The 25,839-nt window shown below is 52.2% G+C and overlaps 5 protein-coding genes across 5 annotated transcripts; 3 read left to right on the top strand and 2 right to left on the bottom strand.

The window, feature by feature from the left end:
• Window positions 1-825: 825 nt before the first annotated feature.
• On the top strand, window positions 826-1,953 carry IUM83_09996 (bZIP transcription factor 1; the record flags this gene model as incomplete). Its single annotated transcript, XM_067934474.1, has 1 exon — window positions 826-1,953. The coding sequence occupies one exon, from the start codon at window positions 826-828 to the stop codon at window positions 1,951-1,953; it is 1,128 nt and encodes a 375-aa protein (XP_067793250.1).
• A 1,211-nt stretch (window positions 1,954-3,164) lies between these two features.
• Window positions 3,165-4,423, bottom strand: IUM83_09995 (Tigger transposable element-derived protein 6; the record flags this gene model as incomplete). The annotated part of the gene is made up of 2 exons (XM_067934473.1): window positions 3,165-4,112; window positions 4,223-4,423. 2 exons carry the CDS (start codon window positions 4,421-4,423, stop codon window positions 3,165-3,167), a joined length of 1,149 nt encoding a protein of 382 aa, XP_067793251.1.
• Window positions 4,424-20,785: 16,362 nt separating this feature from the next.
• IUM83_09994 (Bzip transcription factor) lies at window positions 20,786-22,094 on the top strand (the record flags this gene model as incomplete). Its single annotated transcript, XM_067934472.1, has 2 exons — window positions 20,786-20,799; window positions 20,873-22,094. 2 exons carry the CDS (start codon window positions 20,786-20,788, stop codon window positions 22,092-22,094), a joined length of 1,236 nt encoding a protein of 411 aa, XP_067793252.1.
• A 321-nt stretch (window positions 22,095-22,415) lies between these two features.
• Window positions 22,416-22,877, bottom strand: IUM83_09993 (uncharacterized protein; the record flags this gene model as incomplete). The annotated part of the gene is made up of 1 exon (XM_067934471.1): window positions 22,416-22,877. The coding sequence occupies one exon, from the start codon at window positions 22,875-22,877 to the stop codon at window positions 22,416-22,418; it is 462 nt and encodes a 153-aa protein (XP_067793253.1).
• Window positions 22,878-23,096: 219 nt separating this feature from the next.
• Window positions 23,097-23,426, top strand: IUM83_09992 (bzip transcription factor; the record flags this gene model as incomplete). Its single annotated transcript, XM_067934470.1, has 1 exon — window positions 23,097-23,426. One exon carries the CDS (start codon window positions 23,097-23,099, stop codon window positions 23,424-23,426), a length of 330 nt encoding a protein of 109 aa, XP_067793254.1.
• Between the last annotated feature and the right edge of the window lie 2,413 nt (window positions 23,427-25,839).

Here is a 25,839-nt window from a genome sequence, read left to right as displayed (position 1 = left end):
GAAAAGAAAAAAGGCAGCGTGTTGTCGTATCGGGTCTATCCCATTTTAACTTGACGTCTGTCACATAAATATCTATATTAACTTTCGAGATCATCTGCAGCTTCGAGGTACTGCTCACGCCCTCTGTTGCTGTCGTTTGTCTTGTACAAAATTAAATTTTAGAGTTAACAGCTATGTTGCAGTTATGAAATGCATGCTCAGAACTGACCTCAAAGTTGGTGCCGGGGACTCGCGCTCCGCCCTCATCACTGAATCAACAGTGTTGGGGTGACAGTCCAGGCATGTGCCAACTAATTCTCTTGTCCGTGTGCCTTTGAAAGCCTCAGCTTTCTGCGCTTCGAAAACCTGTACGCATTCACAATCATGCGCTTCTCCAGGGGTGTACTCGTGCTTCGACTCCGTCTTTGTGAACTGAAAGTGTGGGCATCCTCGGCCTATGCTATTCACGTTGTCGGCAGACTTAGCTATCTATAGAACCCCTCAGCAGTCTTGTCGGCCAAGAATTGAATCCGCTACGGTCGTTTGCCTCGGATGTTACAATTCCTGGCACATTGTTCAATGTCGGGTACAATAAGCTTGGCGGATCAAATCGGAAGACTGCTCGCACTCACAATCGGGTAAGAAACACCTCAAGTCATCTGCTGCGCCCGGATGGGCCGGTTGTTGCCTGAGTTTGTGCGATTCAGGCGTTTACGCGTTACTAGAGCACCACTCGACTGCAATCGGACAGCACGGGCGTGAGCGTTTGCTCTCATTCCACGAATAGCAGCACCGGCAGCACAGGTCGTGCGCTGACAAGAAAGTACGCAACACAAGCAAAAGTCTATGGCGATGCACTCGTGCGTCCTGCGTCCACCCACCAACCGAGTCCTGCGGGATGACGTCATTGGAGGAGTGATGCAGCGCGCCGCCGGGCGCGACAACTCCACCTACGAGGCACGACCGCAGCCGCCGACGACAGGTGCTTGGGATACACGGTGTGTATCTCCCGAGGGCAGCGCGGCGATGGTTGACGGCCAGCTCTCCCCCACCGACAGGAAGAGGAAGCGACAGGAGCCCAACGTCCTCCCCGCTTCCAACAAACTCATGCTGCTCGCTGTTTCCAGCAGCGGGGCCGCTCAGTACACCAAGCCAGAGCCTCAGTTCAAGGGCGGCGAGCAGCAGAAGCAAGTCATGATCGAGTGGGCCAACTCTCAGAGAGATCACCAGCGCGAGATCCGTCGGCTGCGACAGATCCGCTACAGGAAGAAGAAGGACGACTACGCCAACAGCCTCGAGGAAGAGACTCGCGTGTTGGAGCAGCAGATCGAGAAGCTCGAGCAGCGTCGTCGTTCCGTCGCGGAGGCAGTGCCCACCGAGAAGACTCTGTGGAACGTGGCCGTCGAATACTTTCGACTATTTCGCTACGGTCTCCGCGAACCGATGTTGGCCCGACAGACCGCCCAGGATATCCAACCGTGTGCTCAGCTGGATTTCCTGCGTTCAACCATGGCCCCAGACGTACTGTTCAACGCCGGTCGCGGCGTGGAGGCAATCATGAGGAACTGGAAGTACTTTACGCTCTGGTTCCTCGACGTGGAGGTCGAGCTCGACGGCTTGAAGAAGGGAGGCGCGGACTCGCTTATCGCCTCCATCACCACCAGCTTTACCATTACCGAGCGCTCGCTGATGACAGTGTTCCCGCACTTGTGCACTGTAGAAGCCCGCAGATGTAGAGGAAGCGATGGACGCTCACTGGCCGATAAGCTCTTGGGCCGGCGTATCACCATGCGGGGCTTAACGCGGTTTGACTGGGATGCTGGCTACGGCCGCGTGACAAGCGTGATCAGCGAGTCGGACATGCTTTCACCAATGCTTCGCATTCTGGGTAGCTTGGAGGACGTATCTCGCGTGTTTGAGAAATCCCTGATCTCGTTGACACCGTACCGTGGGCAAATGCGCGTGAGCAAGTGAAGGGATGATAGTTTGTAGCATTTTAGAGACCCTGTAATGTTACGCCACTTTAGTACATTTATTTACACTACTACTGAAATTTGTTGGTGCGCATGGGCTCAAATCCATAGGTATGCAGTGGTAAGCCGCTATCTCTGCTAGATAGAGTAGACAATGGTAAATAGGGGCTTTGCGACTCAAGTTGATCCTGGTGCCGCTGAGGCACTCACACAGCAATATTTTGCGCTGTGCACATGAATCTTCCTGCTGATTGCTTTGCACCAGCTTTGCGTCCCGAATGCGTTGTGGTGTCGTGAGTAAAACAGCAGGATAATTTTAGGGCTTTGCTGCTGCAGCGTGATGCAGAAGTCTCAGATTTGAAGCCCCAGTTTACTCAACGCGATCGACGGAAGTGTCAATCTACAAGTGGAAGTTCTCATTCGACAAATGAGGAACTGGGATTTATACAGAAGGGATAGGGAAGGTGTAGGGGAGACCTGTCCAGTGCACCTCGAACGCAACCAGAGCTGCATTAGCACACAACTAGTAGTGGCAGCAACGCATCGCACAGCGACTCGCTTGTCGGTTGCGCACAGCTCGCTAGTTTCGGGACCGAAAGTAGCGACGAAGAGCCCAAAAATAAAGTCTGGAACACGTTTAGAACCCGAAAATAAAGTCTGGAGCGCTTTTTCTCGGATCTTGAGACTTGGTCGTTTGATATTCGATTGTAAAGGTAGGTTCTGAACCTAATTCGGTATCAGTCAATAACCTGCGAGATTTAATGATGACGCCCGACTGATTGCGCAAGTACCTCGGCCCATCAACTTCTCATGATTAGCCTCAACAAGGCTGAGCCTTCGCTGTGGCTGCCACAGAGTGACACGTCACTGGAATGAGGTAGTAGAAGGGGAACATGGTTGTAAAGAGCTTCAGTAATCACTGGTGTAGCACTGGCGTTAGGCCAAAAATGAGAAGTGAAATTGATTCGAGTGTGCTCCCTGGCTTCCTACTCGTATGCTCTAGTCCAAGCAAGCTATTCTAGCGTCGCCTGTCCTGATCGTGTTGTCTACACTAATCCAGGTTCCATGCCATCCTGCCAAACTGTGGTACAGTGCATTGACTTCGTTTCAGTATGCTTTACCGGAATTGTATATACAGGTAGTACTACCACTTCCGACACCAGCTGTTGTGTATTTTTCATGTACATGAAAAATTATTGCAGGATTTAGCCACTACAGACTAATTGACGCCACTTTGAGCATCAGATCGACAATCTCGCCGTCGGCATCGCCCTCTTCAACGCCCTCGTCCTCGCCGTCTTCGTCCAGCTCGTCGTTTCCACGAAGGGGAGTCGCAAGACCAGTCTTTTGCCAACAGTGCGCCACCGTCTTGGCCTCCGTAGACGACCACAACAGCGAGCTCCATTGCATCGCCTGAAGCTGGTCTATTTTGTATGCAGACTGCCCATTAACATTTGCATCAGCCTCAAACCTTTCGATCCCGTGGTCAATCTGTAACGACCTAAAGTGTGCCTTGAAGGACGCAATAACACCGGCGTCCAGAGGCTGCAGATAGGTGGTAGTATTGGCCGGCAGCTTCTGAACTTTGATGTTCGTCAGCACCATGTCGCCGAGAGCATGGGAGGACACGTTGTCAACCAGCAGCAGGATATGCCGCTTCGCAGCACGCATCTCCTTGTCCAGCTGCAGCAACCAGTTCTGGTAGATCTTCGAGTTCATCCAGGCCTTGGTACTCTTGCGATACAGGTAGCCGAGCTGTTCGGCCGTCTTCTTACCAAAGCACCGCGGCTTTTGGGCCTTGCCAATAAACAAAACGGGGAGCGAGTCGCTCCCATCTGCATTGGTAGTCAGCGCTAGCGTTAGCCGAGTCTTGTTTTTCTTGACGCCTTTTGTTGTTGCCGTGCAAATACTCCGCCCAGGCGCGGCTGCATAGTACAGCCCGGTCTCGTCCATGTTGTAGGTGTCGTGGGCGTCGTAGCAGTCGGTGATCTCCTGGATGGCATGGCGTCCTTCTCTCACTTCGTCGGCGTCAGCAGAGCCAGCCTCGCCGTGTCGCGGTCTGTAGCGTAGCTTGTGCCGCTTGAGAAACCCGGTCAGCCAGCCAACGGAGAGTCCGACATCGAGCGCAGGCCCGCCTACATCTTCTCGAATCTGCTCGGCCTTCCTAGTGATAGCTTTGCGGTTAAGACACAGCCCCCTCGCTTCTACGCTACCCACCCACTCCTCTAAATTCTTTTCTAAAGCAGGCGCCTTTACCTTTAGCGGCTTACGCGTTTGCCCTCACCGTACTCTGGTTTCTTGATAGTGCTTGCGTTCTTTAGTATGTCAGATACTGTGTTGCGGGCTGGGGCTTTGCGCAAGCGGAATGCTTGCTTGGACCACCGCGCTAGCTCTGAATGGGTCATGCCAGGCTCCGCTGCGCTCTTGTCAATCAGCTCGCGCTTGTTCTCGATCGTCAGCCAGCGTCCCATTGCTCCCTCGGAAGGGGGCCACAGCGCTCAGAAGCCAGTCTGCGGCGAGTGGTGGACGCGCGCTAAGCATCCCTGTTTAATCTGATAACGTATTATTAAGGATATTTTTTCTAGGAGGTGTCGGAAGTGGGAGTACAAGCTGTAGTATTATGAGGACAAATCAAGTTGGCACCCAGCTCGACTGCGACACAGGGCAGCTGCGCGTCGAATCCCATGGCCGGTCGAAGCCTACTTGCTCTGTCGAGGGCGTGCCTACGTCATCCGACCTCCCATTGAGCAAGAGCCTCCCTTCCTCGAGTCCCAGTACTCGGTGATCATTTCCGGTATCAGCTTAAGGTTCTCAATGAGCTCTCAGGTTGTGTAACGGGGTTACACACACAAGTGACAACAATCACTTGTGCACGATAACGGTCACAAGTGACAACTGTCACTTGTGCATGACATTTGTCACTTATGGTTTAACAGATAAATATCTGTTAAAGGTTTTAGATACTTCCTCACATTGGTGTAAGACACACCAATGGATACATTGAAGTGGACCACCACAGTGAGTGGTCCACATATACCCAAAAGATCCTATTGGTAGAAAGCAGCATCTTTCTACCAATCAGAGACATGCATATTAGCGGGGCTCTGACAGCCAGCCGCTGCCAACCCTTTCATAGATGATAAACAGTTTTTAGCAGATTTTAGAGGAAGATCAATTCACAAACAATACAGTTCTCATTTTACCTTAAACTACCTATTTGGTGTTTTATTTGATTTATATTATACTTGTGGACTCAAGTATAATTAATTCAAATTATTAATAAACTCCTACGCTTCCTCATACACGTAGCGCGACGTGTAAGCTAAAGTAGTGAGCCAAAGTAGGCCCACTACACCTGGTAGCACTTTGTAGTCCGTCCAACGACCGACTACTTGACGTTCGTACGAGGTGTACGAACGCGGAGCCGAGAACCACATGAGCACGGAGGTGCCCATGGAGAGCTCCAATACGCCTGCAACTCATGTTGCACGCGCGGACTGCCCCCACCTGTCGGATCCAGAGTGGAGGCCTCCAACGACTGTCAACAGTCATTAGGGAGGCGGCGATAGCTACAATGTTGCGTACGCTATCGCCGACAGAGCAACATGGTGTTGCTCTGGGATTCATCATGAAGGAACAGCGCGATGCTGCTTCTCAACAACGGCGTCGTCGGGGACGACACCGCGTGCTCAATCATTAAAATTGAGCGTGAGTAATTATGTAGGAAGAGGGCGAGCCTCTCTCCGATGGCTTGTCGAACTCGACACAGCCATTGCGGCTCGACACATCGTCGACCCGTTGTCAAAGGTTGCGTTCGCCATGTCATGTCTTGGCGGACGAGCGAGAGTTGGGCGTACGGACGCCGACTCTCAGATCCTACGTGCTTTAGCACGTACGAGATATTAAAGAGGAGCTCAAACAAGCGTTTGAGCCCCCGCAAATGAATTCCGGTCGAGGACGGAATTCCTCGACCTGCAGCAGGGTAAGCATGACGTCCATGCTTACGCGCAGCGTGCTCGGTACTTGGTCTCGAACATCGTGACCAACCCGATAGACGAGGCGACTAAAGTCGTCACGTTCATGAGGGACTGAGATGGGCCCGTGAAGACCTATCTCTTCCGAGAGTACCCGAGTACTCGAAGCTGCGATTACTCTCGCAATGCAAGAAGAGTTTAGCCTGCGGCAGGCTAAACTGCATGCGAGCGTGCCGAGGTCGCAATCGCGCCCGGTAGTGAGCACGGGAGGTCCGGAACCAATGGACCTCTCGATGCAACGGCTGCTGGTCACCAGCAGCACGGAAATAATGTGCGATGCTTCCGTTGCGGAAGGATCGGTCACTTTGCCAGAGAGTGCACGGCTCCCGTGCACTACAATAGTAGCCGTCGTGGCGATGCTGGGCATCGCCGCGAACAAACAAAAACGTGAACATCCAGTAGGCGCGGGGCGCCCTACTGGTATGCAGTCGCGCGTGCCGACATCGGGCACGCGACACTGAGACTGCAGCCCCAGTGAGACCAGCTCACTGCAAGAAACAAGATGACAGGCCAAACCTAGTCATCTTGAGGTTTACTCGAAGAGAGCGAGTGACTCTTCGAGCTTTGGTGGATTCAGGCGCGTCGAACAACTTTGTTCGACTACGGAGCCTGCCGAGACTTGACTTCGAGGAGGTAGATACACCTCGAAGTCTTCTGGAGGTACGACTGGCAACAGGTGCCATCGTAAAGACCGAGAAGCGCGTCGTGAACGTGCGCTTCTCGTACAAACAACGGGTGTTTGTCGAACACTTTATCGTCCTGGACCTGGACGATAAGTTCGACGTTGTTATGGGCATGCCGTGGCTTGCACGGCATGATCCGGTAATTGACTGGAAGAAGCGCACGCTCGTGCGCTTCGGTCGCGACTGCGGAACAGAGAGCGATGGCCCTGTTACCGCAGCGCACGCACCAGCAGGTGCGCGCGACTCGCCAGTCGAGACAGCGTTTAATGCCGCTGTCCCGGGTGCTCAAGGGGTGCGCGTGGATGCGCACAGAGAATCCACGTCGGCAATGCTGCCGACGTCGGAAGTAAAGATGTGTTGGTTCCGGGAACCAACACCCACGTTCAAGCGTGTAGGGACAGTCCCTGACCCGAAGCGGTCAGGTCGACGACGACGCGTCGGCTCCGGGAGCCGACGCACCCTCGGTCATGAGGGGCTCCGCCAATGAATGGCGTCGAGGTGACGAAGGCGTGTCAACTCCGGGAGTTGACGCTGCAAACAGTGCGGACGGTTGCAAACGTACCGCACTGACGCAATTTATGCTGTCGTGCAGCCGGGCTGCACGACGAAGCGCCATGCGATCAAGCCGGGCTTGATATCGCGCGCCCGCAGACAGGTTCTGCCGGCGAAGGGACATTACCGTGCAGCCGGGCTGCACGAAGGAAAATGCGGTCAAGCCGGGCTTGATACAGCGCGCCCGCGGACAGGGTCCGCCGGCGAACGACTGTCCACGGCCGGGCCTGGACAAGAAGACCTGTGCGGAGCCGGGCTCCGCACAACAAGAAGACGGCGCAAGCGGAAAACGCTGCGCAAGTCTCGGTCCGGGACCGAGACGTAACAGCAGTCTGCTGGGCAGACTGCGGTGGTGACGCCGAATGTCAAGACGCTAAGCGTCTTGACGCGCACCGATACTGGATTCCAGTATCGTGACATGGAACTCGCTAGTCCTCCGACGACGGCGTCGGAGTTGACTTCGCTTCCAGCCATGAGCTGGAAGCGTTACACGCGACTTGCACGATGGACGCATCGAGCAGTCTGCGTTCTTCGGACAGCGAAAGAACGGCGAGCGAGAGCGAAGAGCTGAGACAGCTCTTCATAGTACCACTGAGAGTGAAGACACTCTCAGTGCGAAGACGAAGCGAGAGCGCTTCGAGGAATAAGGTTGGGACTCGCTGAAGTCGAGTCCCTATTACGAATTGTTGAGGGAGTACAAAGACGTACTCCCGGAAGAGTTTCGCGGAGCTTCCGCAGGATAAGGGCATTCAGCACGAGATTGATCTCGTGCCGGGCACGAAGTACTGTGTCACGCGGCAGTGGCCACTGCCGCGAGAGCAAGTGAAAGCGATCGACGACTTCTTTGAAAGTCGTCGTAGCAGGACAAGTGCGGGAATCAAAGTCCCCGCACAGTGCTCCGACGTTCTGTGTCAAGAAGCCACAGGGCGGATGGCGCATCGTTCATGCCTACAACAAGCTGAACGATGCGACGGTACCGGCGCAGACGCCGATACCACGAAAAGATGTTATCATCGATTCGATGGCCGGGAGCACCGTTTACAGTGCTCTCGACTTGCGAGATGGATTTTATCAAATCCTAATGCGTGAGAGCGATATCCTCTCACGGCAGTGAGCACGCCAAGCGGCATGCTCTGAATGGCTAGTAATGCCACAGGGGCTTAAGAATGCCCTGCGACTTTCAACAGGTGCGTGACGCACTTGTTGCGCTCGGTGCGCGACTTCGCACCGAGCTACTTCGATGATGTATTCATCCACAGCCGGGCTGTGGACGGAAGACGACGTAGAGATGCACAGGGTGCATCTCCGGCAGCTACTTGAGCTTATGCGAAAGCATAAGCTCTACGCGAACCTGAAGAAGTGTATCTTCGGGCGAGCGAGATACCCGTCCTCGGGTGTCTCGTAGGGAAGAATGGTGTCCGCCCTGACCCAGAAAAGGTCAGAGTGATTAACGAATGGCCAACGCCATCATGTCAAGGAACTGAGGCAGTTCCTTATTGGCCACGTACTTGTGCAAGTACGTGGAGGACTATGCGGGCAAGATCCGCCCGCTGTCACAGCTTCTTAAGAAAGAAGCTGTGTGGAATTGGACACCCGATTGCCAAAAGGCATTCGATGCAGTCAAGCGGGCTTGACTGAGGCGCCGATCTTGGCAGTGGCTGACCAAGATCGCCCATTTCACGTAGTGTGTGACGCATCCGATTTCGCGATCGGATGCGCGTAATGCAGCACGATCACGAGGGCCGTGATCGTGTCGTCTACTACCAATCGCGTCAGCTGAAGCCAGCTGAGCGCAACTATCCGGTGCATGACAAGGAACTCCTTGCCATGAAGTATGCACTCGCAAAGTTCCGAGTGTATTTGCTTGGGAGTAGACCATTTGTGGTCTACACCGACCATGCTTCACTGCGTACCGCAGTGAAGTCGCCACATATCACAAAGAATGGCGAGATGGCTCTCATTCTTTGCGGAGTATAACTTCCGGGTCGAATACAAACCCGGAAGATTGAACGTGGTGGCCGACGCGTTATCCCGTCGGCCGGACTATGCAGAAGCTGTTGACGTCAATGCCATTGACGCCATGCGATCGAGCAAACCCACATCATCTCTGTTGGATGATGTGAAGGCCGCGTACGCGCACGACGCGGACGCGAAGCTCTTGCTGGCCTATGGCACAGCGCCTTCGACAAGTCCCGTCAGAAGCTGCCCAAGCACTTCGAGCGCGTGCACACCGCTTTCGTGTGCACGACGGACTACTGCTTTACAATGCAGTCGACGACAACGCGGATCGCGTTGTCGTGCCAAATGACCATGACCTGCGACTCAGGATCATGTACGAGTATCATGATGCCCCGTCTGCGGGACATCTCGGACGTGAGAAGACATACGTCCTTCTCACGCGTGACTTCTACCGGCACCACCAGTACAGTGGGTGCGCAAGTACGTCCGTGCTTGCGAGGTGTGCCAACGCGTAAAGCCTGCGCCGTTTGCGCAGGCTCCATTACAATCACTACCGACTCCGTCGGAGTGTTGGAAGTCCATGTCATTGGACTTCATCTTTGGTCTTCCCCCGGACAGCGGAGGGAATACCGGTGTTGTGGTCTTCGTCGACCGCTTCAGCAAGATGGTACATCTTGCTGCGGTGCCGGCAGAGGTGACCGCGAAGCAGACGGCCCGTCTGTTCGTCGACATGGTGTTCAAACACCATGGCATGCCGTCCGACATCGTGTCGGACAGAGACCCGCGCTTCACAGCGCACCTGTGGCAAGAAGTGTTTGCACTTCTTGGGAGCCAGCTTTCCATGTCGACTGCGGACCATCCGCAGACGGACGGTCAAACCGAGCGCGTGAATCGCGTGCTCGTCGATATGTTGAAGAGCTACGCTCACTCGTTCCAATACTGGAGCGAGTGTTTGTCGATGGCGGAATTCGCCATCAACAACTCGGTGCATGCCTCGACCGGGCATACACCGTTTTATGTGAATGCCATGCGGCATCCCCGTCTGCCGAGTTTACTCGGAGTGGTGGCTCCCACTTTATGGGGAGGATCTGCGACTGCAACACAGCAGTCGTAAAAGCCGCTGACACCTGCACAGTGTCAGCCGCGACAACAAGGAACACGACAACCAGGTCTGCGCGGGGCGCAGACCTGGCAGGAGACCAAGGGTCAGCGCAATGCGCTGACCCCAGAACAGAAAACGAGTCTGTGCAGAGCACAGACTCCACAAGGAACAGGACACGGGTCTGCGCAGGGCGCAGACACCGCGAAGAACCACGCAGAGGCCGGGCCTCTTAGGAGAGCGAGCTGAACGAGTTCAGCTCGGATGCGATTGACTTTATCAATAAAAGACAAGCCGTAATTCGGTTTGTCCAGGACACGATTGCAGCTTCTGTGGATAAACAGAAGCTGAACGCCGATAATATTGGCAGGGGCAACACAAATGAATTCAACGTGGATTCATTGGTTTTGTTATCTACTCAAAACCTGCCCAAACATGCAGTTTCGGATTTCGGAGCAAGCAAGCTTGCTCCGCGCTTCATCGGGCCATTCACGGTGATGGCACGCCACGGTAACGCATACACGCTAGACATACCGTCTAGCATGCGGCTCCACCCGACATTTTACGTCGGGCGGTTAAAGCCATACCTCCAGCACGAGCCAAGTGGCTCGTCTGACCCGAAGAGACAGCCTCGACAGGAAGCCCTCTCCAGCGCGTAGTCGCGCTGGAGCAGTTAATACAGTCGGGCCTACAGCCCGACCGGCACGTTCAAGGCGGTCTGGGAGACCGCCAGAGCCGGGACACGAAGGAACAGAGCGGCAACCGCCGCGCTCTGAAAGTACTCCACGACCGTCACTTGGTCGTGGAGCAACACGAGATGAAGGTCAACACGGCGTTGACCATCGGGGCGTGTTTCCACCACCTCCGCCACCGCTGCGAGACGCACGCGGAGAAATTCGCTGGATCGTCCAGCGAATTGTTGATCATAGGAAAACAATCCGAGGTCCGGATTGTTTTCGCATTCGTTGGAGAGGTTTCCTCCCCAACACGACACGTGGGAACCACGGAACGTCCTGATGGAAGACGTTCCGGACATGGTGAAGGAGTACGAAACCCAACACGCACTACCAGCAAGAAGGTAGTGCGAGCGCTGTAGTAATCTACAACGCCTGACGACTCGCGTGCTAGATAATTAGCACGGAGATCATTGAAGCTCTCAGGTATACAGGTAGTATACCTGTTGTGGTCGCGGTTGCTAATATGCACCGCCACCTGGACGGACAGTGCGCACGGCGCACGGACACCAGCCTCCACCGCAACAGCGTGGAGTTGCTAATACTTGCCACTTCGAGAAGGACTCGAAGTGCTTTGGCGCTTGCTTACCCGATCACGGTAAGCAACAGAAATTGCTTAGAGATGTCGACGCATAGACGCGGTCGACATCGAAGAATCGTACACAGACACTGTGTTGTCTGTCCCCGTGGTAGCGGCGCACCTCGCGCTACCGCGCATTGTACACAGCAACAGAGAGTTTACACTCTGTTGCAATGGTGGTTCGCTTGATCGTGCTCATTGCAGATGAGCACGGAAACCCCAGCACAAGCAATTGACAAGCAGTCAATATTAATTGACGTGTCGAGACCGACACGTCTAAGCTTAACGGGGGGATGGTGTAACGGGGTTACACACACAAGTGACAACAATCACTTGTGCACGATAACGGTCACAAGTGACAACTGTCACTTGTGCATGACATTTGTCACTTATGGTTTAACAGATAAATATCTGTTAAAGGTTTTAGATACTTCCTCACATTGGTGTAAGACACACCAATGGATACATTGAAGTGGACCACCACAGTGAGTGGTCCACATATACCCAAAAGATCCTATTGGTAGAAAGCAGCATCTTTCTACCAATCAGAGACATGCATATTAGCGGGGCTCTGACAGCCAGCCGCTGCCAACCCTTTCATAGATGATAAACAGTTTTTAGCAGATTTTAGAGGAAGATCAATTCACAAACAATACAGTTCTCATTTTACCTTAAACTACCTATTTGGTGTTTTATTTGATTTATATTATACTTGTGGACTCAAGTATAATTAATTCAAATTATTAATAAACTCCTACGCTTCCTCATACACGTAGCGCGACGTGTAAGCTAAAGTAGTGAGCCAAAGTAGGCCCACTACAGGTTGTTCCTTCGTTCGATTCGCCAAGCCAGCGGAATTTGTATTGTCCCTCGCCACAGCATTTGCTGTACACGAGAGGAGCTTCGGTGAGTTGTCCTTCTGTCGTTCCATCCGCCAACCACACTTCACTGTCCTTCTATCGGAGCTTACCAGCCCTATGACAATGTTCACACAATGATGTATCAAACACGGGACGGATCTTCATGTTCTCCGACATTACCAAGTTATAGGAGTCTCTTTGAGCAATTGGGTTTGGCCCGACAAAACGCGGTGCCAGTTTTGAAGTTTAGCAAAACCTTTGTAGCGGATGTCTAGTTTTTATTCTACCAACTACTCAACCTCAAATATTTGTGACTTGATGTTCATGTCATAGTATGCATTCATCTCTCTTGGGCTTCACTCATCGCACCTAGCGCCACCTTCAGAAATAATCGTGCCGAAGAAGAAAGTCCTGGGCAATTATGTCTAAGTGTTTGAACTCTGGATTCGTTGCCACATCATCAGGTATGTATGGGCAATAGCCGAGCTCCACGTCAAACGGGACATACCGATAGACGACGAGTGCATTCGTTGGTTGAACACAAATTCTATCAAATGCATAAATTCATTCCAATCTCGCTGGACTGGGCTGACCACACCTCGAAGATTATCATCAATGAATCGATTGGTCCTATCGGTCTGGCTGTCAGTTTGAGGCCTGAACGCCGAGGAAAGATTGGGCTTGATGTGTAGTGTGCCCATCACCGATAACCATACTTTTGACGTGAACACGGGATCACGATCAGAGTTGATGGATCTTGGCAGGCCTCGACCCTTGACTTAGTTCGTCGCGAGTAGCTCAACCTCTTCTGCTGACGCCGTCGTTTAGGTTTCAATGAACTTTGCTCACTTTGTCAATCGGTCGGAGATGAATTTGTTGTTCCTCTCAACATCGACGTACGCGGTCTAAAGCAATGATGTGGTCACCGATGTCCGCACTACTCGTGGAGACGTAGATGTCGTCGAAATAGATGCTCATCGCATCACGAAAATCGCTGAAAACACGTTGTAACAATCGCTTAAACGTTTCAGGACTTCCGGTCTAACCCATAGGAGTCACATGATATTTCAACGACCCATTAGGCGTCGGAAACGCATAAACGGATTGTCTGATTCACGCAACTTAACCTGGTAGTATTTCCGCAGGAGATACATGCAAGAGAACCATTGGCTACCATTCACGGCGTCGAAGGTGTCCTCCATCGGGGCCATCGGGATCGCTGGTAAAACAGTTGCCGCGTTGAACTACTGGTGATAGTCATGTACAACCCGCCAAGCAACCGGCTTCTTCCGGCAAAATGGCTGTTCCGAGAACAGTGGAGTGCTGGGGCGGATGATTCCTGCCTTCGCCATGTCTTCCGTTCAATAATGGATCACCTTAAGCTGTTCCCGGCTCTGGCGCCTCTGCGGAACTGTAATTAACTGAACGCCTGGCTTGAGCTTGATCTTGTACCCAATGCCTTCATGAATTGGGCGTTTTGCGTTGGGTAACTCTGTTCGAAATACAGTATCCTTTTATCTCAACAGCACCTTGTATGCTAGGTAGTCTTTCAATGCATCCCATCCTAGCTCGTTCGGCATTTTCTAGGTCGTGTGAGTCCACAAAAAACACGTACTTAGCGTTTCCCTTGTGCATCTATTTGGCGAGTGGCTTCAACGATATTATCGTGGTATGGCCTTGTCGGTCATCATCAAAACGAATGGTAGCTTGGTACGAAACCGAAGAGTGAGCGAACTCCAATCAATCTCTGGATTCTGCTCACGGAGCCAGATTATTCCGAGTATTACATCGTTTTGCTCCAGAATCAGCACGACCTGAAATCGATTCTTCAACGCTGCAAAACCAGGCAGAAGACGGATCATAAGCCTTAACCATCGACGGTTCTGGTCCGGATCATAGCGGTAGATCGAGCTTGGGACCACACCCTCTAACGACTACAGCACCAACAGCGGCTCGTCGCAGACGGTCGAAGCAAATCCTCCGACGCCTCTAAATCAGACTGCATCTTGCTCTACAACCCCGAGGCACCCGGATATCCACGGGGAGAGACCGTTATCCGCTACCGTTCATAGCAACACCGGATGGACCAACGCTCTCGTGAAACCCCTCGTTTCATCCGACACGGAGGGGCTCAAGCGGCATAAGTGACTGAGCACCACTTGTGATTCGCTTGGTTGGCGGGTCCTGGGGGTGTTTTGCGATAATTACACGGTCACGAGAGTTCGAGGTGGTGGTGGCAGGCCACCGCGAGCCACGGCGGACGCGTCAGGATCCACTACGTACGCCGATGCCAAGCGAATGAAAGTCAAGTAACACGTTGATTCCATTGACGAGGAGCTGAAGGGTATCAAAGAGGAGGAGGGTTCGTGCAGCTCGAATTGATGGTGTTCGATATCGAAGAAGCTAACAGATGTGTCGACGTCGAGGAGAAGTGGCATCAGGACGAACGCGAAAATCGTCGAGGAAACTAAAAACGCAGCGAAATGAACTCGTCGCTGCTGATAGGCGGACGCCAAAAAGAAAGGAGAAAGGACCGCGAGCTACTACGTCGCGCCAACACTGCCACCTCAGAGGCCAGGCGTGAGCCGCAAATGAAAGAAACCCAGTAGCATCACGACGATACCGAGTGCAGAGAATCATCTCCTCGGGCAGAACACAAGGAAGGACAGGCCAAGAAACGGCGCCAGTTTGAAGCCAGTATAGATTTCGATCGTGCCGAAGTTCAGCAGTGAGCACGAACAATCCTGGTGTTGATTTCAGCTATTCAAATCACGAAGTACACAACGAAGATGGTGGAAACTAGGAAATAACGGGAGTAGTGTAGGAAGGACTGTATGTATTGTTTAATTCTATTTTGAATATCTCCAATCCTCCCCTCCGTGAACGAACGTAGCGAGTATTTCGCTTATTCGGATTGTGCGAACCCAATAGTATGCAAGCCGGACCAAATTATCAAGACGCTGCTGTCGCTTGAGCTTGTCGTAGGAAAGCGGCACCAAGATACGATGGTAGACTATCTCTGTGGAACCGATGCCCCACTGGGCTCTTTGGTGGATAAACGCAAGTGCGTCTGACAAAGCCTTGGTAACCACACGCACTGAACGCACTAAGCGGCTTGCGCCGCCCTCTTTCAAAGGAGTCATGATCTTACCTGTCATGTCCGAATTACACGGAAAAGCGCTATCGGCTACTACGCCATATCGTGGGTCAGAATATAGCTTTGGCGAAACCAACTTTTGTCGAAAATCGAAGCTGGTATAACCATCGTTACAGGAGCCTGGGAATTGTGCTTTTCCCAGACTATTAGTCCAACCGCAGAAAAACACAGTGTGCCAGTGACAAACACGCTACGTAGCCAGCAGTTGTAATGGGTGTTTTGCACGTCACGGTCAGAAGGCAGTTGAACCTGCATGCTATCAACAACGCATGCAGTAGTAAGTAGTAAAGCAGACAGCCACAGCAATTAACAAAGAATACACACCTAGTAAGTTTTGTCGTTCAAAACGTCCTATGCAATATGGGCTGCCTGGATGCGACTAACACAAACAATGCCTTCTGTCTGGCCAGGGATGGCCACACAGTTTGAGCGGGGGCGAAACCGTTGAGGGTCGCCGATAGAGCGGCTTCAGCAGTGCTTAGAACGCAAGTCAGCATGAAAGGGGGTACACCAGACAAGCAACAGAGTCTGGCTCTGTAACCGTACCCAACATAGAAAGCAAGAAGCAACCCCAGTACCTGGTGGTGGTACTGGAGCTTATGCATCCGTCCGCCCTTAGAATTAAATAGGGGAATGCCGTAATAGGCGATGCACCTCTCCTGTAATTGAGCGGACGGTGCCCTGTTACATTAAGCGCAGCGACTAAGGGTACCGTGAACGCATTTAGCAGTATCTAAGACTTACCTAGAGAGGTTGCTCACTGCTATGCAGTTCTCGTCGGTTCTGTTGCTCCACGTGTCCACCCACGACGACTCCTCTGGGGGGTTGAAATAGTCCAGGGTGGTATTGTGCCTGATCCGTATTAGCTGCTGCCACCCTCCCAACGCTTTTGTGTTCCGGAGGGCTTTAAGGGGACTTTGGGAACGCCGACGCGTTCGCAACGCTGAATAAAGCGCCTGCACTACACCCGCTTATGCCAGCGACATCGTTCCTCGAAGTGTAGTGAAATGGGAAGCGTCTGTTGCACGAAGGTGGACACTTCGACCTTTCGAACCTTGATAGATCTTTTAGGTAGAGAGTTTAGCGCGTTATTTGTCCTGCCGCATTGATCCTGTCCTGAGCAAACTTAAATGTTCACTATTTGCGGTAGGGTTATGACGTATGTTTCATTATACGACATGAAGCCAAATGCTTAGCGACTAATCACTAACGTTTACAGTAAATACAGGGGATGTTTTAGCCAAAAAAATAATGGACACGACGGAAATCAAACCCGTGTCCATCCACCAAAATCGTGGTGCTCTTTCTACTTGAGCTCCGTGTCCAATCTCGCTTTTTACCCTCGAAATTGATACACATAACGCAGTTTTTTATTTATTGGATGCATTGTTCGTCGCCAGAGCTATCACTGCTGACAAACTCGTCTCCGTGTCAATTGCTTCGTCTGTAGCAGTACCGATACGGGCAAGGAGGCCGTGAACGTCTGCTATTTTATCAGCATCGTCGTCAATCTCAACGCTATCTACGCAGCGTGTGTCCCCAAGTAAACCGATATTTGCAAATCCGCTAACAATCGTCGCGTGTGTGAGCTCCGGCCGATCCCTCTGTTATCCATGCATTTATCGCTGGATGCTTCAGTGCTATCTCAAATGGGCTGATAACAAGGTTTGGCTGCAATCCTTGGATCTTTTCGCGAGCTACCTCTTGAATATCTGTTCTCGCCACCTCATTCACTTGCTCTGAAACCTTGCAAGCTTCGTCAGCGCGCTGCCTCTCTTGGACATGGTGCTCAGTAATTTGGGTTCGAAGGTAGTCTGGCCAGCGCCGGTGCAATCGCGGCTTGAATGGCTTATTCCATGCCACGGCAGCAGACTGACAAATGTATGTGTAGCGTGGGGAAACTTTGAACAGGATGACGTTTATTGGGGCCGCGCAGGTCTTCACCTCTTCGGTTCAGTGCCCCGAGAAATCCAAGAGTAGCAGCACCTTCTCCTCCAGGTCATTTTTGTGGCCAAAATGGTAGTCTAGAAACTTGAGCGAGATCTGGGCATTCCACCACACTGATGGGTTCCCATACATCTGGCAGATATGCTTCTCTTGAAGATGAGAGATTCCTTCCACAGCCGTGTACTGAAACCGTGCCGCTGTGCGATGTTCTCATTCTGTATGTGCTTGCGTAGAGATTCACCAGTCTTGAATACAAAGAAGGGTTCGTGCTTGTTTTCATGCCAATCGGCTAAGAGCATCGCAAAATCCTTCTCGCTACCTTACTGCTATACGTGAGCCACACGGTCTTCTCCCCTCGCGTCGTTATTGTCTTACGAGGGAGAAATTCGGAGAAAACTTCTATCGCAATACGCAACGTGTTAGACTATTTACTGACGGCACCGACAGACTAGGTCACATACCTGTCTGGTCCGCGCTGAACACTTTATCGATCTAGTTCTCGCAGGTGACGACGCTGACCTCTTCTACAAATTTCACCCGTGCTGCCGCTGCGTCCGCCGGTGTTGTTTGTCCTTGGTGTGCCCGTGCGTGAATCGAGATTAGGTCTGCGTGGAAAGCGCCGTCTCCAAGAGTACGACGCAGAAAATACTCCTGCGAAAATTTTGCGAGTGGCCTTTGCCATCGTCACACACATCTTGAATAAAGCCTGCTTGTTGCTTGCACTTAGATATCTGCTTCCGCTTTCGCTCAGTCTTGCTGATGGAAGGGTCGAACCCGTCAATTACAGCTCATACTTGACATATTTAGTCAGCTTGTCGATCATTTTAAGCTTGTGGCTGTAGTCCACTGCTATGTGTGTTTAAGTCTTCTGCCTATTGCCATTTCCAGTCGTGCGAGGTCGAGTCATTGCCGAAACTATTGAGGAATGATAGAAGCTATACCGTCCTGATTCAGCTAGCCTTTGTTTAGTCACCCTAAGCTCCGATTTACGGAGTAGTCTCTCCTCAGCATATGCTAAAAATACTGCACCACTATTGGCTTAAAAAGTTCGCTTAGGAAATGAGTTCGCTTAGGACAGAAGCAATACGTATTAGGATTTGTTCCATTAGGCAGCCTATAGTATATAGAAGAAATTTGAACTATGTGTGGTAAAGGTCGCAGCATACAGTTTGGTTTTGGTGAGTTTTGGCCTAGGTTTTTATTGACTCGATATTAAACAACTTTTGATTGGACAAATAGGGAGCCTAAGGCCCGTTCTCAATCGAGGCGGACGCATGCGTTTCGGACACTTTGTATTAACAGGATGTTACAAAAACGATACTGCACAACGCGCGCGTTGGCAAGCGTTAACTACTTTTGGCCAATCAGTGCACTGCACTATTTGCATTCTCCCTCAAAGCATCTGACATGGCGTCGGTCCGGCTTCGACGTGCTTCTCCCACGCGCTTCACCCCCACCGCAAGGTAACGGCGTCGCTGGAAAGCTGAAGATGAGCTGTGCGGCCTTCTGGTTTGTTTGGTAGCCATCAAGCGACACCAAGCAGCAAGAAAAAAAAACACAGCTCGAGAGCGGATTTCGTGGCGAGTGCATGCTTCTACGCTACTTAGAGAGTTAGCTTTCAAGAGATACTACAGGGGCTTGGTGGGTTGGACAAGCTTCGCTCCCCATTGCCATACGGGGGAGTCCTTGTCTTCGCTTCAGATATAGTTGAGTCGTGAACCACAAGTAGATCACACAGAGTAAAAGTACAATGATTGGATAATATTGATCAAACACTGGGCCAATCAAATTTGGTCAGTTTCATTCTCAACCGAGCATATGGGGTAGGGCACGCGCGTAGCGCACGCATCGAGAAAAACGCTACCGGCCTAAACGGGGAATAAAAACTGTACTTAGAGCCGTTTGATGGTACACTGTGGAAGGCACCCAATCGATGAGTCCGCGTCTGCACTTCCGACAAACTCCACTGCAGTCCTATGTACATGTAATCACACCACAGCTTGTGTAGATCTGACACAGTTTATGTTATTCCCGTTCCTCTGTACATTCGATACTTTCTCTTGTACATGTACTGTAGATTGGACTCGCTCAACGCAAGCTCGCTCTGTCGCTGCATTGAGTGACTTACGCCGCAACCCTGCCACGGCACGTTGCACGCGTCTGCGCCACGGGCAGCTGGGAAAATGAATCACGCTGAGTCTGCCGCACAAGGCCAGCATAATCGCGCCTGAAGCACAAACATTATAATACTTCGCAATCAAGGCTTGCGAGGAGCTGTCGCCCGTCAGGTTACTGTACAGACCAGGCCATTAAATGGCCAACAAATTTTGTTAGTTCAGCTCCATCAAGTCTGTCGATATCGGATACGCATATTGCCATCGCCACACTAGAATTGGCCTAACATTACGAAATGTTCATCACGGAGGAGGCCGAAACCGGTTGTATCCGTAGGTACGTTGCTCTCCCATTGGCGCTGCTTTACAGTACACCGCTTCTTACGACCTAATAGATGCTGCCTCTCATTCGCGGTCGAGTGGACCGACACATCCATAAACGAACAGAAAATCTCCAGCGATGCGACCACCACAATCGTCGCGGCTGTGAGCTACCCATCGGGTTGAACTGTATCTCTGGCCATATGAGAACTCATATGGCGGATTTGCATAGCTACCTACCTTCGTTTCTTACGGCTTGTCAGGTGCGTACACGTACAGTAGCAGTTCATGTCTGCTACTCATGCATTTTTAATGCAGTACTATTAAACAGTGCTCATCGCACACCGCGAACACAGTCGAGTGTTTTCGCGAAAGAGGCGCTGTTTGTCGCGAAGGATCGAGAGCATACAGAACGGTACAGCATCACCAACACCCACGGCGACCTCCCTTCCGTCTAGAAGCAACAGCATGCTTATTTTGCTCTTGTAGAGCGTGCACGCCAACGTTGACTGATACATGTGTGACACCGCCCGCTCATTGTGACGCAGCCTATCCATGGCTGCAACCTGCGCTCGTGAACAACGGCGCAGGAACAGGCCAGCGGGCCCTTTTCGGCATCCACTGTTGCCCACAGTGTGCTCTTCTCTGGGCAATCGCACATGCCAAGCAAGCTCAAGAGCAATCCGTGACGCGTTATCGGCCGAACCAGAAGATACGGTACAGGTTCGAAGACTCCACAACGTCCTGAATCCAGCTACAACCACGCAAGCAGCAGCTTTCACCCCCTTCAGGGATGACAGACCACAGGTAATCCAATAAACAGCAGCAGTACGAGTGCTCGCGCCTGACGAGTAGCCATGCACTACCCTGCAAAACGTAGCTCCCCGCTATCAACCCCGCCACTCCGTGTCCGCCAGACGACGATGGAAGGCTGCGTTCTCCGCCCGCCCAACAGCCAGCTATTCACCGACAATGTCATCGGCGGAGTTGTGCAGCGCTCTAGATGCAGCAGCGCTCAGACTCGGTCTGCCAACACCACTGACGTGGACACAGAGAATATGCATACGCTACGCCAAGGGCACTGGACTCGAGCGCAGGAAGAGACAGGGGCGCCTTCAATGAAGTCGTCAACGAGACGTTGGGGGACGCATCGAGAGGGCACAGCAGCAGCGTCGCCAACTGGACTGGTAGCAGCTCCGTCCAAATTACAGGAAGCCAAAGGTCTCCTCGGTCCGTACGCCGCGTTACGGGACGATAGAGAAGCCCAGCATTCCACTCGAGCGACAGAGACCATCACGCGCAAAGACCGACACGTGGAGACGGCCGAGATGGCAGCTGCAGAGAAGACACGGCTGCGGGAGCTCCGTCGCGTGAGGCAGATCCGGTACCGCAAGAAGAAGGAGGATTACATGCACACTCTAGAGGACGAGACGCGGCAGCTACGAGACGAGATCGAGCAGCTCGAGCAACGCCGCCGCTCGGCGTCAGCAGCGATTCCTGCCAAAGAGAGCGCCTGGAGCGTGGCAGCAGAGTACTTCCGACTTTTTCGCTACGGCTTGAGTGAATCCACGGTGGTGTCGACATCCTCGTCGTCCCGGTTAGCGCCGCAGCCCAGTGCTCAGTTGGACTTCCTACGAGCGTCCATGGCGCCGGTCGTGGCCTTCAACAGTGAGCGGGGAGTTGATGCCATGCTGAAGAGCTGGGATCTCGTGTCGCGGTGGTTCGCAGGCGTCGAGATGGAACTGGAGCGCTTGGAGAAGGACGAGTTGGGGTCTCTTGTCGCGAGCACCACAACCACCGTCACCATCACCGAGCACACGCTGCGGATCGTATTTCCTCATTTAATCGTTGGACATGACACAAGGAGACGTGGTGGTAGCGCCGATCCGTCGTCTTTGGCGGGGAGATTAGTGGGCCAGACGCTCGTGACGAAAGGCTTGACTCGCTTCGAGTGGGATGGCGCGTACTGCCGTGTATCGAGCGTGATGAGTCAATCGGACATGCTGACGCCGATGCTGGGTCTCGTTGGAAGTTTGGAGGATGTTTCTCTGGTGTTTGAAGGTGCCCTCATCACGCCAGACTTCCGGCTGAAGACATCATAGGAGATCTACTGTAGTTGGATCGTTATGATACATAGTAACGTTCGTCGTAATGTACATCAATGCTTTAGATAGGAGTTGTTTGAGTGCCCTCCATGCTGGTTGCTCATTTCTCCGAGTGACGACGACATTGATAGAAGTACGGGATTCAGCGAAGTTGATGATTTCAGCCCCAGAGACGTGTAAACTTTCAGCGACTAGCTTAACAGGCTTCCGTTCCAAACCCTCACGAAGCCGAAAGAGCGAACTAATCGTAGGATATGAGCAAAAGACTTTGGTGCTCACAACTATGCTGATGTCCATTACGGTAAAATCCGCTGCAGCCTACCGTGATGGCTTCAACCAGCAGTTTGGCGTGATGAGGGCACCTTCAAACACCAGAGAAACATCCTCCAAACTCCCAACGAGACCCAGCATCGGCGTCAGCATGTCCGATTGACTCATCACGCTCGATACACGGCAGTACGCGCCATCCCACTCGAAGCGAGTCAAGCCTTTCATCACGAGCGTCTGGCCCACTAATCTCCCCGCCAAAGACGACGGATCGGCGCTACCACCACGTCTCCTTGTGTCATGTCCAACGATTAAATGAGGAAATACGATCCGCAGCGTGTGCTCGGTGATGGTGACGGTGGTTGTGGTGCTCGCGACAAGAGACCCCGACTCGTCCTTCTCCAAGCGCTCCAGTTCCATCTCGACGCCTGCGAACCACCGCGACACGAGATCCCAGCTCTTCAACATGGCATCAACTCCCCGCTCACTGTTGAAGGCCACGACCGGCGCCATGGACGCTCGTAGGAAGTCCAACTGAGCACTGGGCTGCGGCGCTAACCGGTAAAAAGAGGATGTCGACACCGGCACGCCGACTGGGTCACCGATTACACGCCAGCAATCCAAACGTCTTCGCAGCAGTACGCCGCGTTACGGGGCCACAGCGACGCCCAGCATTCCACTCGAGCGACAGAGACCATCACGCGCAAAGACCGACACGTGGAGACGGCCGAGATGGCAGCTGCAGAGAAGACACGGCTGCGGGAGCTCCGTCGCGTGAGGCAGATCCGGTACTGCAAGAAGAAGGAGGACTACATGCACACTCTAGAGGACGAGACGCGGCAGCTACGAGACGAGATCGAGCAGCTCGAGCAACGCCGCCGCTCGGCGTCAGCAGCGATTCCCGCCAAAGAGAGCGCCTGGAGCATGGCAGCAGAGTACTTTCGACTTTTTCGCTACGGCTTGAGTGAATCCGCGCTGCTCGTGGATGGACTAGATAAAGTCTGCTTGCTTTGCCCAACCGCCGACATTTATGCAGTGGCATCCAGTTCTGCACGCTCATAGGTCTGCTAGTATGGACGCTCCTGGTGGTGAGGACGAGTCCTTTGGTGGACAATAGTATCCGCGTTCCCTGTGCAACCTAAACGGGAAGTGTAGGGGCTTTCATCGCTCTGTAGAACGCCGTGAATCACATCGTCGCCAAGGAGGCGACTGTTAGGCGGGTGGAGAAGCAAGTTTTATCGGAAGGGATCGCCGGGCTGCAGAGAGAGGTTTCCCCTGGTTAGTTGTCAAATGACTGACAGGGCAGGAGGAGTTCGCTCCAAACTCGTCGGTGCCAGAGTGGCGAGGCAGCATGTGCTCTTAAGTCGAATATGCGCTGCGGCTTCTCGACGGAGTATGGTACAGGAATACGGTTGTTGCCTCTGTAGAGGCACTGCACGCGCACCAGTCAACAAGAATGGATTGTATTTGCATGTTCATGTGCACCTTCATCGAACTTGGTATGTTAGAGCGCGAAGAACCGATCGCATAGCAAGGCTAAATAAAATATAAAATTGAATTGATTTGTGAAAAGCGCGTTATAAGTTACGGAAATTCATCGATCACCAATAAAAAAATATTTCAATAAATATAGTAATTGGTTCGGCCGAAACGGTGCAATCATTGTTAAACTCCCTATAGGAATGCGCTTTGTCGACACGATTGGAAGGAAAAAATACGGAGTTCATCGGTGTTAGTGGTTCGATGCGGACCACGGAGATAGTCACACCTTGAAAAGCACTGTGTATTTATGATGGCTACAATTTCATATTTTACCGAAATCTCGATTTCTCGATAATATGTTATTCCGTCAATATAATCTTATTATTTTTGTATTTGTATTATCTTTCCGAGCGCTGGGACTTGATGGCAGCGAATAGTAAAGAAGTCTCCAGAGCTTCGAAGAGGGCATTCACCTGGTCTGCTACGCTTGGATATGTGGTACTGATGCCGTTGCGAGCGACTTAAATACTCCACCGCCTTGGATGTTCAAACTTCTGCAGTGTCTTGGTCCTGCCTCGATTGACTTTGGTTTACTTGACCCACCCAAGTCGATTAAGTAAGGACTCCCAATGTTGGCCAATAAGTATTATATCAGCACCTATCCATTCCATTCAAATAGCGCTGTATGGCACAACGAGATCACGTACACAATTCCCATGCATTTGATCACACCAGACTGGCCTCGGGGGATCAACGAGTGGGCCGCCCAGCTCGGCCGCGTTGAGCCAACACCATGTACAGGCTGTTGGTTGAGGTATCTTGGCCTGCCAGCGCGATACACAGGATATCCCATCTGTAGCATACTCAAAGGTACATCGGCGCGTCGAGCTCGACCTGGAGTTTTTTTATCCAGAGTGGCGCGCGCGTGGACGAAGAGGATGCCATGCGAGCAGATGGTGCTTTGGACGTCTTTAAAATTCGGGTGTACTCTCAGTCACTGTGCGAGTGCATGTTGCTTTCACGTGTTGAGTACTTACCCATACACGACACCATATCCTTCCTTCTTTAGGGACACGGCGTTGACTAACGGATGGCCTCCTTCTTTGCCGCCGCTGTTACTTCATTGGAAGCACCACCAACGCAACTACTAAATATTAACTATCGAGATATTGCTCGATATCTATAGCCATGGGAAAGTTATCCCTTGGGCGTTATCTGTCGGAGACCCCCCCCCCCCGATATTAGCAAAGAGCACATGCTACCTCGACACCATGGTGCCGACGAGTTTGGAGCGAACTTCTCCTGCCCTGCCAGTCATTTGACAACTAACCAGGGGAGACCTCTCTCTACAGCCCGGCGGTCCCTTCCGATAAAACTTGCTTCTCCACCCGCCTAACAGTCGCCTCCTTGGCGACGATGTGATTCACGGCGTTCTACAGCGCGATGAAAGCCCCTACGCTTCCCGTTTAGGTTGCACAGGGAACGCGGATACTATTGCTCACCAAAGGACTCGTCCTCGCCACCAGGAGCGTCCGTACTAGCAGACCTATGAGCGTGCAGAACTGATGGCCACAATCTCGATGACTTTGACGATATGTTCCGTGCTGTAGTAGAACCAAACATTTTGTCCCCAGGCTGATAGCGTACAGGTCCCATGGGTACCCCCGTCCGCGTGGCCTCCGATAGTTTTAATATGGAAGTTTGTATTAAATTACATATGGATAGCAAAAACGATTCACGGATACGAAATCCAAGATAGGACGATCTTGTTGACATGATGCATAACTCGAATCAAAGCAAGGAAAAAGTTGAGTACTCTCCAGGTTTCCCTCACTCTCTTCGTATATCTTGCTTGTTTATTCTAGCTCTGTAACGTCCAAACTTTGTTTTCAAAGTTGATGCTACCCGTACGCGCGGGAGACACTATCCTACCCCTGGACACAAAACAATAACATGCAATAGACTCCATTTGATCTATCCCTGCATTCAATCG

This window comes from Phytophthora cinnamomi (genome assembly GCF_018691715.1).
Source record: "Phytophthora cinnamomi strain GKB4 chromosome Unknown Contig29, whole genome shotgun sequence".
Classification (NCBI taxonomy): Eukaryota; Oomycota; class Peronosporomycetes; order Peronosporales; family Peronosporaceae; genus Phytophthora; species Phytophthora cinnamomi.
The sequence above is the reverse complement of the archived record's forward strand: the minus strand, read 5'-3'. Positions and strand labels throughout refer to the sequence as shown.